This window comes from Emydura macquarii, unplaced genomic scaffold (assembly GCF_026122565.2).
Source record: "Emydura macquarii macquarii isolate MOO-44397 ecotype Brisbane River unplaced genomic scaffold, CSIRO-AGI_Emac_v2 contig_1230, whole genome shotgun sequence".
NCBI classification, from domain to species: domain Eukaryota; kingdom Metazoa; phylum Chordata; order Testudines; family Chelidae; genus Emydura; species Emydura macquarii.
In genome coordinates, this window is record NW_027131367.1 from 228,540 (window position 1) to 246,986 (window position 18,447).

At 43.1% G+C, this 18,447-nt stretch overlaps 1 protein-coding gene across 1 annotated transcript in view; it reads left to right on the forward strand.

Moving 5' to 3' along the window:
- The window catches only part of FASN (fatty acid synthase), a 71,848-nt gene that overhangs the window by 15,147 nt on the left and 38,254 nt on the right, over positions 1–18,447 (forward strand). The window contains exons 9-14 of the mRNA XM_067547110.1: positions 6,060–6,519; positions 6,917–7,104; positions 7,596–7,785; positions 10,983–11,077; positions 11,516–11,650; positions 11,999–12,202. Of these exons, the coding sequence (XP_067403211.1) occupies positions 6,060–6,519; positions 6,917–7,104; positions 7,596–7,785; positions 10,983–11,077; positions 11,516–11,650; positions 11,999–12,202 (1,272 nt within the window). The remainder of the gene's footprint in view (positions 1–6,059; positions 6,520–6,916; positions 7,105–7,595; positions 7,786–10,982; positions 11,078–11,515; positions 11,651–11,998; positions 12,203–18,447) is intronic.

Below are 18,447 nucleotides of genomic sequence, written 5' to 3' on the forward strand. Positions count from 1 at the left end.
CGCTACTGTGTGACCACATCTAGATGGGTCTGAGTCCATTAGACAATTAGACATTAGACAATTAAGTTCTAAGAGAGAACCAAATGTGTTGGCTAGTGTAAGCATTTTCATTCTGAGAGTTGATCATCCAGGTCCCGGCCTGTGGAGAAAAATGCATATGCTCCTTTATTCTTTCAGGAGAGTGAGAGGCTATTGAAACCACCTACAACCTCTGTGATGGCATCTCCATCTCTTGATGTACATTGTTGACATGAAGAAATGAGTGAAATACCTGGAAGCTGCATGGGAGCTTTTTAAAATCACCATAAACGAGGCTCAAATTAAATATATACCCCCAAATTAAAAAAAACCCACAAAAACCCAGTAAGAGGAACAAAAAAAAATGCTACCATGGCTAAACAACAGAGTAAAGATAGAGGCAAAAAGGCATCCTTTAAAAATTGGAAGCCCAATCCTGTTGAGGAAAATAGGAGCATAAACTCTGGCTAGTGAAGTGTAAAAATATAATTAGGCAGGCTAAAAAGGAATCTGAAAAGTAACTAGCAAAAGACATAAAAAACTACCACTAGTAATTTAAAGTACATCAGAAGCAGGAAGCCTGTCAAACAACCAGTGGGGCCACAGGAGGATTGGGGTGATAAAGGAGCATTCATGGAAGATCAGGGTGTTGCAGAGAAGCAAAATTAATTCTTTGCATCATCTTCACTAAAGAGGATGTGAGGGAGATGCCCATAACTTCACCATTCTTTTTAGGTGATGAATGTGAGGAACTGTCCTAGATTGAGGTTTTGGAACAAATTGATAAATGAAATAGTAATATGTCATGGGACCAGATGGTATTTACCCAAGACTTCTGAAGGAACTTAAATGTGAAATTGCAGAACTACTAATTGGGAATCTATAACCTATCACTTAAATTAGTCTTCGGTACCAGATGACTGGAGGATAGCTAATGTATCACTGATTTTTTTTTTAAGGGGGCGGGAGGTTTCCATAGGCTATCCTGGCTATTAAAGGTCAGTTAGCTTAACTTCAGTAGCAAGTAAATTGGTTGAAACTATAGTAAAGATCAGAATTATCAGACACCTAGATGACCACAGTATGTTGGGGAAGAGTCAACATGGCTTTTGTAAATGGTGAGCCATAATTTCCCATCTATTAGAATCCTTTGAGGTATCAGCAAACATGAAGATGGGGTGATCCAATGGATAGAGTGTACTTGGACTTTTCAGAAAGCCTTTGACAAGATCCCTCATCTAAGGTTCTTCAGCAAATCAAACTGGCATGGGGTAAGAGGGAAAGTCCTCGCCTGGATCAGTAACTAGTTAAAAGATAGGAATAAATGGTCAGTTTTTACAGTGGAGAGAGGTAAATAGCAGGGTTTCCCAAGGATCCATACTGGGACCAGTGCTGTTCAATATATTCACTGTTCACCCCTTTGTCCACATCATTTGTGAAGTGGCAAAGTTTGTGGATGATATAAAATTACTCAAGATAGTTAAATCCAAAGCTGACTGCAAAGAATTACAGGGGGATTTTACAAAACTGGGTGACTAGCAAAAAAGTGGCAGGTGAAATTAATACTGAAAAATGCAAAATAATGCACATTGAGAAAACATAATCCCAACTATATGTATAAAATGATGGAAGCTATAGTAGCTGTTACCACTCAAGAAAGAGATCTTGGAGTCCTTGTGGATAGTTTTCTGAAAACGTCTGCTTGATGTGCAGAAGCAGTCAAAAAAGCCAACAATGCTAGGAACCATTAGGAAAAGCAGAGATAGACAGAAGTATCATAATGCCACTATATAAATCTATGGTACGCCCACACTCTGAATACTGCATGCAGTTCTGGTTGCCCCATGTCAAAAATATTAGAATTAGAAAAAGTACAGAGAAGGGCAACAAAAATGATTAGAGGTATGGAACAGCTTCCATACGAGGAGAGACTAGAAAGACTGGGACTGGTCAGCTTAGAAAAGAGACAACTAAAGGGGGATATGATAGAAGTCTATAAAATAATGAAGAGCAGGGAGAAAGTGAATAAGAAATTATTGTCATTTACCCCTTCAGGTAATACAAGAAGCAGAGATTTCCTGATGAAATTAATAGGCAACAGGTTTAAAACAAACAAAAAAGGAAAAACTACACACACTTCACACTCCACCTGTGGAACTCCTTTCCGGGGGATGTTGTGAAGGCCAAAAGTATAACTGGATTTAAAAAAAAGAATAAGTTCATGGAGGATAGGTCCATCAATGGCTATTAGCCAAGATGATCAGGGATGCAAACCCATGCTCTGGGTGTCCCTAAACCTCTGACTGCCAGAACCTGGGACTGGATGACAGGGGATGGGAGTGCTCAAAATTGCCCTGTTCTATTCATTCCCTTTGAAGCAGCTGGCACTGGCCACTGTCGGAAGACAGGACATAGGGCTATATGGACCATTGGTCAGACCAGATATTGCTGTTCCTATGTTCTTATGATGATGATGATGGCCCAAATGATTTAAGTCCTTCCTGGTGGGAGGGATGCAAAGACTAGTAATGGGGAAACACCACCTTTACTAGATCTCCTCCCTCCCCCTTTACTTGCAGAATCCTACAAGGATCAGTTCTCTTTGGTCTTATGGACTGAAGTGTCAGCAATATGTGGATGACACACAGCTTTACTTATCTGTCATCATATACAATTCTATCACTGCCACCAAGATGGCCCAGTGCTTGGTCATGATCAGCTCATGGATGAAGAACAGTTGGTTGAAGTTGAACTCTAGCAAGACAGAAGTTATGTTAGTGGCAGAATAAAGCACTCTGAGGAGTTTGCAGCCACAGTGCATTTTTAATTGCAAGTACATATGCTCATTTGGCCAATTTTGCCTATAGTTAAGGATTTTCCTGAATTATTTGCTGTTGCTAAACTCTTGTATGATATTAGTTGTGGATGTTGCTTTCTGCCATCTGCAGTTAAACTCTGTCTCATCCTGATGGAGGAGGATGAAGAGGATATGATCTTGGTTATACATGCTTTATTCACCTCCCATTTGGACTACAGCACTGCAGTGTATCATCATCCCTTAGGAAACTCAAGGTCACATAGATTTCTGCTGGGCAAATCCTCAGCAACACTGATAACTGATAACACTGCAAACCTGCCTGCTTCTCTCTGTGCTGCTGTAGAACATAGTCAAGTCTGAAGCCTCTGTCTTTGTCTTCAATGTGCTGAATGGTCTGTGCCCAAGATAATTAAAAGATCACCGGAAACTCCAGGATGAAGATCATGGTCAACAACTCTGCTTCTTAGGTGCAATATCCTTTCTACCGTAAGGATAAAACGCAGCTGTGAAGGAGACAGAATTGTCTTGGGGTCTGGTCCTAGGCTGTGAAACGAAGTCCCACAGGCACTAAGGATCATCGTAAATCTCTCCCAGTATAGTTTAAAAAAAAAAAATCCCTCTCTCTCCTCAGAAAAACCCTAAGTATTGGGAAGTAGGCCTTGAGGGAGGTCTGAGGTATCTGATCCTGCAGCATGACTTGTTGGTGACTTTCATTACCATGCAGCCTTGGCCAGAGAATTCTGATCTGTCTACTCTTATATCAAGGCAAAAATATAAGACTTGCCATTTTGCAGGGCCAGGTTGAGTTAGTATTAAGACAAATGACCCCTTTGGAGAAAATGGTTACACAGTTCCTGGGTGTTTGACTCCCTCAAGGAGGAAATAAGATCCCTTCAGCTCTTGGAGTCAACTTCCTTCCCAACAGGTTAAGGTCCAGTTTGTCTGCTTTTGTTGAAGCCTTTTTAACTATGGATTGAAATGAACAAAACATAATGATCCTAGTTGGCGGTGCTGTTTACTTCCACTGGTAGGTCATCTGGCAAATGGCAGCTCTGGTGGGACACCAGAGTCTGCTGTTTTAAAATCCCATGGCAATGACCCATTCCCATCTCTTCGTGTGGATCACCTGCACTACCCACCCACCTCTTGTAGTAGAATTACATTCAACAAATAAAATAGAACATAGACATTTGTAGGTAATAGTATCCCATTTAATTCCAGTCCAAATCCAGTAAAAATCCTTAGTACGGGATTATTCCTAGGCACCCACCCTCACCCCCATGAGCTGCCTCCTTTGGAGCTGAATCTAGTGCTCGTTAAATTGGTAGCAAGCATCTCCCAAAGGTTCAGATGAAACGGAAGCATCATTTGGCCATCAACGCTGCTTTCCTAGTGGTGGAAAATCAGAGATAAAAGCCACGATGGCTTACTTCTAAACCTCCACCTTCATTGTGCCCATATGAAAAAAGTAGTTTTATTGTCATATTGTATATTCTTACCTGAAAGATGGTTTCTGACTTCCATCTTAACCAGTTCAACTTGTTAGTGTTCCCTAAGCCACCTCCCATGCCAGCAGAGCAGTTCAAATACCGGCCTGTTTAACCAGCTGCTATCCAGGAAAGACAAAACCCATATGGAATTCCCTTTCGATAGTTTGTATCTGTGGAGGAGCCTAGTGGGTGCACTCTGTCTGTGTAAATGCTTCAAATATGTTATGATTATGACCTTGCAGGTATATAGGCATCTGGGATCAAACCCTATACCAGGTCCAAAGCAGCCTTCTCAGCATGTATGAGGAATGTTTCCATCACTGAGACTTATGGCGCTGTTACCTGGAGTAGGGATGTAAAAGCTTAACCGTTTAACGCTAATCAGCTGTTTAAACTTTTTAAACAGCTGATTACCATTTAAACTGGGGGGGGAGGGAGCAGCAGCTGGGTTTGGCTCCCCACGAGTGAGAGCAGCTGGGCAGCTCTTGCTCGTGGGGAGGCATGGAGCCCAGCGCAGGGGGGGCAGCAGTTGGGCTCGGCTCAGCTCCCTGCAAGTGAGAGCTACCCAGCTACAGCTCTGCACACGCGGGGGAGAGCCGCAGCTAGGCAGCTGTCTCTTGGCAGTGAGGAGCTGGGCCCGACATGGCTCCCCCCACGTGTTTAACTGTTTAAACGTTCTATTTGTAGAACATTTAAATGGATTCTTAATGTAACAAATTTTTACATCCCTAACCTGGAGTTGAACTCATAAGCCCGAGCAGACTTCTTTTCTTGACTTGGCTTCCAGATCTGATACCCAATTCAGAAGAACAATCCCATAATCACTGTTTCTCATCAGAGCCACCTCCCTTGGGGGTTGTTTTCTGAAGAATGGGGGATCTTACTGAGGTCTGAGGGCACTACAATACAAATAACTGACGTGGTTTTGAGGCTGCAGCTGCTTGTATAACGTCTGGTCTGAACTGCCTTTGCCACAGGGGAGTGTGTGCATCGCTTCCCCAGCGGCTCCAGTCGTGGTGCTGGGAGTGCATACATAACCAGGAGTTGGGAGTTTTTTGCTTTCAATCTGTTTGAAACTGTTGGTTACTTGGTAACTTTTCTTTCATGTTGGCCCTGTACCGGCTCAGCACTTGTGATCAATATTACTCTTGCTGCTTTGTCGGAAAAACATGCAGAGCAGAACAGAATCCGTCAGTCTGGGAATAACATTCTCATACAACAGGGGAAAAAGTAGAAATGGGAGATTTGATTAGGGTAAGGAAGAGGCTTATGAGGCACCATGGGAGAAAGGGGAAAAAAATGAACTGGGTGGTGTGGACTTTGTGGAGGGAAGATCTGAGAGACAGGGGAAAAGGGGGATGATATTCCTTGCAGACTGGGTGCACTTATCAAGCAACACAGCATAGTCTACTGAGTAGAATGGGGACCGAGAGCTATGACTTTAGAATTATCATACTAGCTATGCTACTGACTTCCTGTGTGGCCTTGATTAATTTAAACTACTTAGTTTTTCTGTGCCTTAGTTTCATCGTCTATAACATGGGGACAATAATACCTATTACCTTTTGTGAAGTGTTCTGAGATCCTATATAGTGACAAAGCGCCGTTTAAGTGTACATGCTAGGAAATGCTCTTTTTATTCTCAGCCATTTGTAGAATAAAACTGACAAGGTGTCTGTTTAAAACAAAACCATTTAAGCCATAAATTGTTCTGTTCTGCTCTGCCTCTCCAGGTGATTCTCTCTCTGGAACACGGGCTGTGGGCTCCAAACATTCATTACAACACCCCAAATCCAGATATTCCAGCCTTACAAGATGGTCGTGTCCAGGTGGTTGCTAAACCAACCCCAGTCAAAGGTGGCCTTGTCAGTATCAATTCTTTTGGCTTTGGAGGTTCTAATGTCCATGTCATTCTGAGACCAAATAAGAAGAAATTCTACCCTCTGGAGAGATGCAATTCACCACAACTGGTCCAAATTTGTGGCAGGACACAGGAAGCAGTGGAAATGCTAATAGAGCAGAGCAGAAGACTGGGGGAGTACAGCTCATTTGTGAGCCTGCTCAATGATATCTCTGGGATTCCTATCTCAGCCATGCCCTACAGGGGCTACACCCTAATTGGCAGTCAGAATGATGTAAAGGAGGTTCAGCAGACTCAGGCATCTGGGAGGCCACTCTGGTACATCTGCTCAGGTAATTCCATCCTAAGGGGGATCAGACTCTTACAATCTGTTTTGTATCTTTGGGGGCTTGAGACTGTCTATTGAGTCTATACTCTGTTCCTCCTCCTGCTTAGGTTTATGGTATGTGGAACTGTAATTGCCTTGCATGAGTTACAAAAGATTTTTCAGATTCTCCCATTTACTGCACTGATCGTGTGGACTATCTGCAGATAATTTCCCATTTAATACAATTTCCCTTCTCATGGTAACAAATCCTAGGAGACTGAAAAACAGTACATCATAATCACTGTGGGGATTTGAAATCTGCAGTGATGGTCTCTTCCCATGGTCAGAACAAATGCTCAGCTCTCCCTCCCACATGCCGCTACTGCCATCAGTAAGGCTTATATTCTCTTCTCATCCCACAGGCATGGGAACACAATGGAAGGGGATGGGCCTTAGCCTGATGAAGCTTGAGCTGTTCCAACAGTCCATCTTGCGCTCCGATGCAGCTCTGAAGAACACGGGACTAAAGGTATCTGACATGCTCCTGCATGCAGATGAGAACACATTTGAAGACACTGTCCATGCCTTTGTTGGCCTTGCTGCTATTCAGGTAAGGATGAAAGTGTGTCTGCTTGGCCAATAATACGGCCTTTGTCATTCAACTCCTGATCCTTCTAATAGTCTTGTCTTGTGTGAGCTGCTAAGGAGCATGCCTAATGTGGCGTCCAGGTTTGAGTGTGCACGTGTGTTGTGCTCACACAGACAGTCTTAGGGCTTGGGACACATTGCAGTTGTAGGCAGTTCCAGTTCTACAGCCCTTGGGCAGCAGCAGCAATAGTGACTTGAAGTGGGAAGACAGTGGAAGGGACTGAAGAAGAAAATTAGGGAGAGGCAATAGGTGATCCTTGCACTTCTGCAGTTTAGGGTCAGAGCTCTGTTTTGGGGGAGGCGGGAAGCAGAGAGCAGCTGTAAGATTAAGAAGGGATCTTGCTCTGTATATTTTTGGCATTTCTAATATGCCTATCACCATAGTACCAAGGCATGACCATCCCAGAGAGATGGCATCTGCTATGGATTTGGTAATACTGCTTTTCCTCCTAGATTGCTCAGATCGACATGCTGAAGGCCCTGGACCTTCAGCCTGATGGGATTGTTGGTCACTCAGTCGGAGAGCTGGCCTGTGGCTATGCAGACAATTCCTTAAGTCATGAAGAGGCCATTCTTGCTGCCTACTGGAGGGGGCGGTGCATCAAAGAGGCTAAACTACCCCCAGGAGGAATGGCTGCTGTTGGTAGGTAACTAGGAGCTTATCCTTTCCCAGATGGATAATATCCCTGTGACCATGCATGCTTGCTTTCTCTCGGAAAGTGAGTGGAGAGAGACATTTTTTTTAAAACTGAACAGCTTTAAACAAAATAAATAAAATCAGCAATACATAAAAACTCTTATAAGTCATCATTTGACAACTTGTTCATCTTTCTGTCACACATTAGGATGTATTAAAAACAAGGAAAGAAGGCTAGAAAATACCAGTAGTACTATAATACAAATCAATGGAATATTGCCTGATTCTTGCCACTCTCTCAAGAGCAGAAGTAGGGTTCAGAGATGGGTGATAAATTATTAGAAGCCTAGAAGGATTGGTTTGTGGAGTTTTTTGGTATGAGGAGAGTGAAAAGATTAGGACAGTCTAATTTACAGAAGAGACCAAAAAGAAAAGGATAGAAAGTGGTGGGGGGGCATGGTTTTGTTTCTTTGTTTTTATTTTTGAAACATATCTCCTAAAGAAGGTAAATTGGGCACTCAATTTCACATAATACAAGTACAATAAGACATTCTATGAAATCAAAAGGTAACAAATTTTAAAACCAATAAAAGTAAATATATTGACACAACACGTTATTAGAACTTACTACCACAAGATCTCATAGGGGCCAAGAACTTACTAGGACTTTAAAAACATAAACTCTTTTTGCATGGATAATGAGTTAATTTTATCCTAAGGGGTATAAACTTACCTACTCCAAGGCATAAGCCAACCTTAACTGAGTGGGGTTAGGAAGAAACTTCCTCTTTGGGCCTGTTATTCCATAACTGGTCAATCCTCAGGCCACTGTCAGACTTGATACTGGAATGCCTGGACCCAGGGTTTGACGTGATCTGGCAACTCCTTTGTTGGTTACAAGTAAAGCTTTTTGCTATTTTTATTTTGTACTATTTCATGAACATCTTATCATATGATAACCATGGATATTCAAGTCCAAAAGGACCAGATTACAGATTAGGGCAGCTGTGTTAGGGGTTGAAGCATAAACGCATAATTCTAGTGTTTCACTTACTGTGATATTTCCACAGTGAACCAACTCATTTAGCATTCTGTTAGCTTGCTAGTGAGTACATGAGTCATTGATTTATCACTGATCATTTCTGGGAGTCACTGCATACAATAGGTCAGGGTCTTCATAACCTGATGTTGAGTTCAGGTTTTGTCCTCTGCCTCTTACCCGTGTGATGGATCCAGGGACAAATTCTACTCTCCCTAGTCTAGTTTAAATCCATAGTAACTTTGACTTCAATGATGTTATCCTAGTTTCACAAAGACTGTAAACGAGCAGAATTTGACCACCCTCTCCAGTTTTCAGAATGGCTTTCCTTGCTAAGGATAAGGTAAATTTGTTAAGGGAAATTTTCTTTTTAACAATTTTAAATAGATTTAGACACAGACTTATAGTATATAAAGTTTTACGTGAAAAGTATATATTAAAACTCTATCGATCTCTACCACTTGCCATTTCCCTATCATGTGGGTAAAATTTTGATTCCTCTGTCTGTAATCTCCAAGTATGTAGCTGGTGGGATCTAGTGGGTTTTACATAAGCAATGCAGAATTTTGTCTGACTTGGTTCTTCATGGAGAGGGATGTAATGGACTTCAAGAACTTAGACTGTAAGAACAGCCATATTGTGTCAGACCAATGGTCCACCTAGCCCAATATCCTGTCTTACAACAGTGGCCAATGCCCAATCCTTCACAGGGAATTAATAAAACAGGTAATCATCAAATGATCCATCCCGTCTGCCATTCCCAGCCTCTGGCAAACAGCAATCCCTGCCTATCCTGGCTAATAGCCATTGATGGACCTATCCTCCATGAGCTTATCTAGTTCTTTTTTGAACCCCGTTATAATCTTGGACCTTCACAACATCTTCTGGCAAGGAGTTCCACAGGTTGAGAATGCGTTGTGTGAAGAAATACTTCTTTTTTTGTTTGTTTTAAACGTGCTGCCTATTCATTTCATTTGTTGACCCCTAGTTTTTGTATTATGAGAAGGAGTAAATAACACTTCCTTATTTACTCTCTCCACACCATTCATTATTTTATAGACCTCTATCATATCCCCCCTTAGTCGTCTCTTTTGCAAGCTGAAAAATCCCAGTCTCATTAATCTCTCCTCACATGGAAGCTTTTCCATACCCCTAATCATTTTAGTTTCCCTTTTCTGTATCTTTTCCAATTCCAACATACCTTTTTTGAGATGGGGGAACCAGATCTGCATGCAGTATTCAAGATGTGGGTGTACCATGGATTTATAAAGCAGCAATACGATATTTTCTGCCTTATCTATTCCTTTCCTAATGATTCCCAACATTGTTAGCTTTTTTGACTGCCGCTGCACACTGAGTGGATGTTTTCAGAGAACTATCCATGATGACTCCAAGATCTTTTTCTTGAGTGGTAACAGCTAATTTAGACTCCATCATTTTATATGTATAGTTGGGATTATGTTTTCCAATGTGCATTACTTTGCATTTATCAACATTGAATTTCATCTGCCACTTTGTTGTCCAGTCACACAGTTTTGTGAGATCCCTTCGTAACTCTTTGCAGTCTGCTTTGGATTTAGTTATCTTGAGTAGTTTTGTGTCATCTGCAAATTTTGCCATCTCACTGTTTACCCTTTTTTCCAGCTCATTTATGAATATGTTGAAAAGTACTGGTCCCAGGACAGACCACTGGGAGACACCACTATTTACCTCTCTCCATTCTGAAAACTGAGCAGTTATTCCTACCCTTTGTTTTCTATGTTTTAACCAGTTACTGATCCAGGAGAGGACCTTCCCTCTTATCCCACGACTGCCTACTTTGCTTAAGAGAGATTCCTGAGAGACCTTGTCAAAGGCTTTCTGAAAATCTAAGTACTTCATCCCAAAATTTAGGGACTGATTTCTTCATGGAAATCCATTCTGCCACCTCCCATGAGCTGTCATACTACAGTGATGGGCAGCATTATAAAACTCTGAATATATAACTTGGAATGGTCCTGACAAGACTCTAGGATTATCCGGGTCCCAAAATCTAGAATCCAGTAGGGTGGTTGTCTGCTAGCATCCTGACAATCAGGAGTTCTGGGCTCCACCTGGCTCCATAAGCTGTTGCATAATTTTTCCTGGGAACATTTACATCATCTTGAGGATTTTTCCTCTACAGGTCTGACGTGGGAGGAATGTAAACGTCGCTGCCCTCCTGGCGTGGTAACTGCCTGTCACAACTCTGAAGACACTGTCACTGTTTCAGGACCTCAGGTGAGCAAGAGTTAACATACAGAAACCAGCTTTCATAAGAGACCTTGCCTTCCAAGGCTGTGAACTGGGACTCCATCATGTGGGTCTTCCAGTACTGGAGTTACACCGTGAGCCCAGGAATTAAAGAAGGATGATTGGGCTAAACCGAAGTGGTGGGAGGGAACTTGGCTCTTGAATTTAAACACTTAAATGCCTTTTGATGGGAATCAGAGTTGCTGTCTCTTGCTGGGTGAGGGGGGGGGGGGGAAATCATGTGATCTGTATTTCAATAGAGTTCTGTTCACAGGGATGTTGTCACCTTCACATGAGGAATAAGAGGGAAGTGCAATGATATCTCTTCATGGGTGTATAGAGCCTCAAGTGCTAATGGCAGAGGAGAGCTGGATGCCCGAACTCCATGAAATATTAATTCTTGCTCCTTTCTGTCCTATTTCCTAGGATGCTGTGAATGAGTTTGTAGCCAAACTGAAAAAGGAAGGAGTGTTTGCAAAGGAAGTGCGCAGTGCTGGGGTTGCATTTCATTCATATTACATGGCGTCTATTGCACCAGTGCTGCTTAGTGCCCTGCAGAAGGTAACATCACTGAGTGTTGCTTATGCTGGGGGCTTGTGGCTAAAGGGAGCCACGGCCAGCATCCCATATGCTGGGTGGGGGGAGAAGGGCTTAAAGGGGATCCTCATTAGGTCTGGGAGTTAAGTGAGGGTGGGGCTGAGTGGAATAACAGTTGCTGGCTTTCTGTGAACAGGTAGTTGGAAGCCCTTTGACCTCTAGCAGGGGGAAGCTTGAGCTCACAAGCTGAGGAAAGTGGCTCATACAAAGCTCAAGGGCTGGTTTTAGAGGTTTTTTGTTGTTGTTGTTGTTGTTGTCTGTCTTGGCCTTTCGTAGCCTGTGACATCTTTTGTCTGTGTGTGTATATTGTAGGTAATTCCAAATGCAAAGCCTCGTTCAGCCCGTTGGATCAGCACCTCCATCCCTGAATCTCAATGGCAGAGTGAGCTGGCTCAGAATTCCTCTGCAGAGTACCATGTGAACAACCTAGTGAGCCCAGTGCTGTTCCAGGAAGGTCTGAGGCATGTTCCAGACAATGCTGTTGTGGTAGAGATTGCGCCACATGCCCTGTTACAGGTATTGCACTTGGAAACGTTCTAAGGATCAGGGAATGTCTTAAGGTATGTCTGCACTGCCGGCGACTTGGGAATCAATGCAGCGGGATCAAAGGAGAGGGTCATGGAGGCCCGCTCAGTCGATCCTGGAAGTGCTCTTTGGTCAACGCCATTAATCCACCTCCCCAAAAGGAGTAAAGCTGTGTTGACCAAAGGGCATCTCCTGTCGATGCAGTGCAGTGAAGGTTATGTAGTTTGCATATCGACTGTCGGCGGCAGTGTAGACCAGCCCTTCCTTTTTCTATCTCTGAGAACACTTTACCCAGCCATTTCAAGTCTCCCTGATAGAGCAGAAAAAATCAACATCCCAACATATTCCACACTACCCACACAGTCAAGTCATCCTAATACTTGCTTTTGCATATTGCTTGGGGTTGGGGGGGAAACACCGGGCATGCACAGTCAACTATCTGAACTGGGGAATAAGTAGGAGAAAGCAGGAGCTTCTTGAATGATCTAACACCATGTGTGGGTAGTAAGCAGTACAGAAGAGAGCCTGAAGTCTTAATACCTTGGGTTGTGATCTTGTCAGATCTCATTAAACCACATCAAGCTGGGCCAGTACTTGAATGGGAGACTTGTAGTGGTACCGCAAGAAGCAGTAATGGTGATTAGAAAGTTACTCTTATTTCAGAGCACTTGATAGCTGTTTGGATACCATGGTGATGAGGGCCTTATAAATATCTAGATAGAGGAATTCTTCCTAGATCTTGAATCACTTCATCCACCTGTTTCTGAATCCGCTCTTTTCTTGTATATAATTTCTCTTGGGCTTTTTATTTTAGTTTTGTTTTTTAAACACTCTCTTTCTATCAAGATAAATCAATACTAATCTTTCTCATTTCATTGTTCACTTTCACAGCTGCATAGCAAAAAAACAAAAAAAAATGACACAACTAAAATACACAGTGTAATAGATAGCAATGGTATACCACACTTATGTTACTAAGAATAATAATACTTAGTGCCTATGTAGTGTTGCATCTTCCAGATACTGTACAAACATTAGCTAACTAATCCTCATCTCACTCTTGAGAGGGAGAAAGATAAATCCTCTATTTTAATGTTTTATGGGGGGATGAGGAATGGGAACTGAGATACTAAGGAAAAGGCTAATATTTTCAAAAGTGTCCACTAATTTTGAGGGCCTCAGCTTTGGGGTAACTATCACTTGAGATCTCTCGGGTCTCATTTCCTTCCCACTCACTTCAAAAGTGCTGTGTATTCACAGCTCTAATGGACTTCAGATGAAGTTATGGATGTTCACAATTTGTGAAAATCCCCAGGTGTCAAATTAGACACCTTAAAAATTAGCGGACTTTCCTGGAAATTTTAGCTTAAATTGTTTGTCTAAAGCCATACTGCCAATCCATGCCTTCTGGTTCCCATTCCTATGCTGCATTTCAACTAACATTGATATTTTGAGTTTGCATTGTCTTATGTTCCTATAAACTTGAGTATTGTTATTCTGAGGCCAAACCTTGTTCACCTTACTCTTGCAAGTAGTGCTGTTGATATTAATGGGACTCTCTGCATAAGTAAGACAAATGGTAAATTGGCATCAAGACAAAGACTCTAGGGACTAGTCAAGTGGAAAGTTGCATCTTGAAAATTCAGCCATTTTGTAGTTAGCAGTGCCCAAAAATGTATTTCCTACTTCACCCCACATCACTCAAAAATGGGCAAAACTCACTTCATCTTTCTAAAAGCCATTGTGTTGGTATTCCGCCTGGATGTAGAGAATTTAAACTAAATTGAAATATTTCAAAGAGTTAAGGGCATTTGTACTGGGTGACTCATAGATTCCAAGGTGAGAAGGAACCTTTTATGATGATCTAGTTTGACTTCCTGTTTAACACAGGCCATAGAACATCCCAAAAACAATTTAGAAAAACCTCCATCCTTGACTGAAAAGTTGTCAGTAACGAAGAAGCCAACATGACCCTTGGTAAATTGTTCCACTGGTGAATTATTCTCACTGTTAAAAATTTACACTTTTATTTCCAGTTTGGAAGTTCGGTCTAGACAACTTCAGCCATTGGATTGTTATACCTGTGTCTGCTAGATTGAAAAGTAATCTATGTTCTCCGTGGAGATACTTAGACTGTAATCAAGTCATCCCTTAATCTTCTCTTTGTGCTCCTTGATTCTATTTAATTTCACAATCTATCACTATAAGGCAGGTTTTCTAATCCTTTGATCATTCTTGTGTCTTTTCTTGAACTCTCCCCAATTTATCAACATCCTTCTTGAATTGTGGACACCAGAACTAGGCACCCTATTCAAGCAGCAGTCACTCCAATGCCAAATACAGAGGTAAAACAACCTCTGTGCTCCTACTCGAGATTCCACTGTTGATCCAGCCAAGGATCGCATTAGCTCTTTTGACCCACTATTGCACGGGGAAATCCATGTTCAATTGATTATCCATCAAAATCTCCAATCTTTTCCAGAATCACTGCTTCCAGGATAGAGTTCCCCATCCTGGAAGTGTGGCCTGCATTCTATTTAGCTGTATTAAAACACATACTCTTTGCTTGTGCCCAGCTTACCAAGGAGTCCAAATTGCTCTAAATCAGTGACCTGTCCTCTCCATTATTTATCATTACCCCAATTTTTGTGTCATCTGCAAACCTTATCTGTGGTGGTTTTGTTTTCTTCCAGGTCATTGATAAAAATGCTAAATAGTGAAAGTCAAGAGCCAAATCCTGCAGGAACCCACTAGAAATACACCTGCCTGATGATGATGATTTTCCCTGGTACAATTACATTTTTGAGACCTAACCATCTTTTAATCCACTAAACATGTGCCATGGTTAGAGAACTAGAAAAAAAAAATTAATCAGTTATGTGGCACCAAGTCAAATGCCCCTACAGAAGTCTTAAATATACTGCATGAGCACTATTACTTTTATCAACCAAACCTCATTTAAAAATAAAATCATGTTTGTCAGGATCTATTTTCCATAAATCCATGCTGAATGCCATTAATTATACTACCCTCCTTTATTTCTTCAATTCACATATCAGCTGCTCCGTTATCTTGGCTGGGATCAATGTCAATCTTGCCTTTAACTATCTGGGTCGTCCCGTTTACCCTTTTAAATACTGGAACAACATTAACTTTCTTCTAGTCTTCTGGAACTTCCCTAGTGTTCCAAGACTTACTGAAAAATTTACATTTTAACACTCCAGCGAACTCCTCAGCCAACTCTTTTTAAAACTCTTGAATGCAAGTTATCTGAACCTGCTGATTTTAAAATGTCTGACTTTAGCAGCTGCTGTTTAACATCATCCTGAGATGCTAGTGGATTGGGAAGAGTGGTATATGACATGTCAACATCAAACCACCACAGATGGTTTTTTTGGTTTGTTTTTCTTGGGGTTTTTTTGTCCCCCTCCGCTCCCCTCCCCTCCCCCCCCCCATCCCCAAAATATGGAACAAATATTTAGTGAACACTTCAGCCTTTTTTGCATTATTACAGTTGTGCCCCTAGATGCGGTTGGGAGCCAGGGCCAAGGCTGGGGCTGGAGGTGGAATTGTGGCTGGACCGGGAGCCAATGGCCGAGGGTAGGGGCGGGTCTGGGGTCAGATCTGTCTGTGGCTGAGAGTGGAGCCGGAGCCAAAGCCATGCTGCAGTCAGGGCCTGAGGCTGGGGGTGCGGCTGGAGTCATAACTGGAGCAGAGCTATGGCCAGATGGGGAGCCAGGGGCTGAGGCCGGGGCTGGAAGCAAAGACATAGCTATAGCCCCAGCTCCTGGCCGGGCGTGGGGCCTCGAGCAGAGCTGTGGATGGAGCAGAGCTAGGCTGGGTGGCACTTGCTCCCTGCTTCTCCGTGGGTGCTGGCCTGGGCCCTGCTGAACTCCACCGCCAAACTTTCTTCTGGGCCCTCCAGGGGGTGCACCCCACAGTTTGGCTGTCTAGCAACATGGCCACAGAACTATGTTTTAAGCATCAGGTGGCAGTTAGGGGTGGCACACATGCCATGAAGCCCAGTGTTCCAACACAAAGGGGACAAGTCATCTGTCCCCTTCAACTCTTCCTCTTTATCCTAGGTGTTCTTCTCTCAGGCTGTGGTAGTGCATGACACAGGAAGAATTTCTGTCTTAAAATCTCCCCAGGTGTGAGTTGTGGCTGCTGAGCTTCTCTTTGGGGCTTTTGACCTGTGGTCCTTTGCCTCCTTTTCAAGATGTGAGGGCAAGAAACATAGAGGACCGCCTTTTCTAGAGAAGCTGAAAGCCCTTTTATGGATTTTTGAGCCCCCTCACAGCAGTTCTTGAGGTTAGTTGCTGTGCCTGTCTGGCATAGGAACTTGGGGGACAGTTTTTTGTGTTCCACCTCTATCATGCCTCCAAATGAGGCAGTCTTGACAGCTTTCTCAGAGTAATGCCAGAACCTGGCAGGGGTTGGAGGATAGAATGGCTCTGGCTCTTGATGTTTCCTTAGCAGCTTTGCCCAGGAAGCTGCACCAACATATTGACAACCCAGAGCTCCAGGAGAGAAGAATTGCCCTCTCTATTGAAGAATATATCACAGACACTTAGAGGTTTGGAAACCACCTTGCTTTAGCTGCGTCTGTGTGAAGCAGGCCTATTTCCTTATAGCAGAAACCAAGCAAAGGATACACGTTTCTCTTCCATAACAAATGCTCGGTGGATCTTTGAGTAGATGCAGCTGTGTGTTCCACTTAGGTGTTTGTGCACCCAGCATGCCGGAGCCAGAGACTTTTGCCTCGTAGTACCTGCAGAGGGAGGAGCGCTTATACTTCCTCACCATGACCCCTCCCCTGGCTGCCTCAACCCTCCCACTCCCACCCATTTCCTTCTTACCAGCCGTGGCTGGAGTTGGAGCTCTGTTTAGTGTCTAACCTCACAACCTCTCTATTTTAATGACTTTTCTAGTTGTCTGTAGTTAATTAGCACCCTTAGTGTGGTGTCTGTTAGATCAGATTAGTGTGCTAGCTTTACTTGAAGTATGTCCCTACAATTGCTTCACCAGGGTTTAAACAGTGTCCGTCATGTGAGGGGGCGACCCCCTCCTCCCTAACTGCAGTCCCCGTGAGCTGTGTTTAGGTGAAGCCAACATCATGGAACAGTGTTCGGTTTATAAGTCTTTATGAAAATGGACTTGGGCAGCAAGGAATCTTCGTCTAAACCAGCACCTGCTCAAACAGGCCATGTGGCCCGCTTCGGCACTGCCACCTATGTTGAATTGGAGGTTGCTGTTGGGATCTGAAGTGCTGCTGTCTAATGTCTTTGAGCTGGTGCCTCTCTGAAGAGATGGAAAAGTTGCTCCCCCATCATGTAAGACTGATCGTGGCTGCTGCAGGTCACATGGGGACTCATCTGCCTACTCCAGAAGGAGTGCAGACTGGCATGATGTGAATGCTAGCATGCGGGATGGAGCAGATCTTGTCACCTGCTGCTTCATACCATGCAGGGAGGTCAGAGACCCCGTAGCATCAGTTCTGGTTCCAAACCTGGGACGTTGAGTCCAGAACTGACATGAGAAATGCCAGCATTAACTATTTCCACACCAGTAGCGTATCAGGCAGCAACGGACCTTCTCTGCTTTTCTGTTCCGACCTCTCCTTTTGGTCTAGGACTTCAGTAGGGCTGTGATGTTTATAGCCCCATTGGCTGTGTGGGTCACTGAACCTGTGGGTCTGTCAGTACTGAACCCCAATGTTTCCAGTCCACAGACAGTGAACATGGGGCTGGTGCCAGGCTCAGTCCAAATCACCTCCTCAGCAACAGGAACTTCATTGTTGCCCCTGCTGTTGGTATTGCCAGTGTTACCGTGGCAGCATTCACCATCCTCCACTTGTTAATCATTTCAGTATCTTGATTTTAATTCCATTAGATGTAAGTAATGCAAATGTTTAGAAGATTTGATAAGAGTTTTTAAAGACACAACTATTGGGAAAGAGACTCTCTTAAAGATAGCAATGTTAATGCAACACTAAGCTTGCACAGTTAAACCCAGTGAGACCAATGCAAAAGCTACTATATAGCACCAGCAACACTAACTCAGTTCCATTTTTTGGATTTACTACCCTTTCTCCTTGTTTTTCCTGGTTCAGTGTGTAGCTTCGCATTACTGTTTTCTCTAAAATGTATCCCATTAAAATATGCAAGTTGCACCAGTGCGTTGGAACAATTTTTATAGCGGGGGCGCTGGAAGTGGAAACCATGTATTTTGGCGGC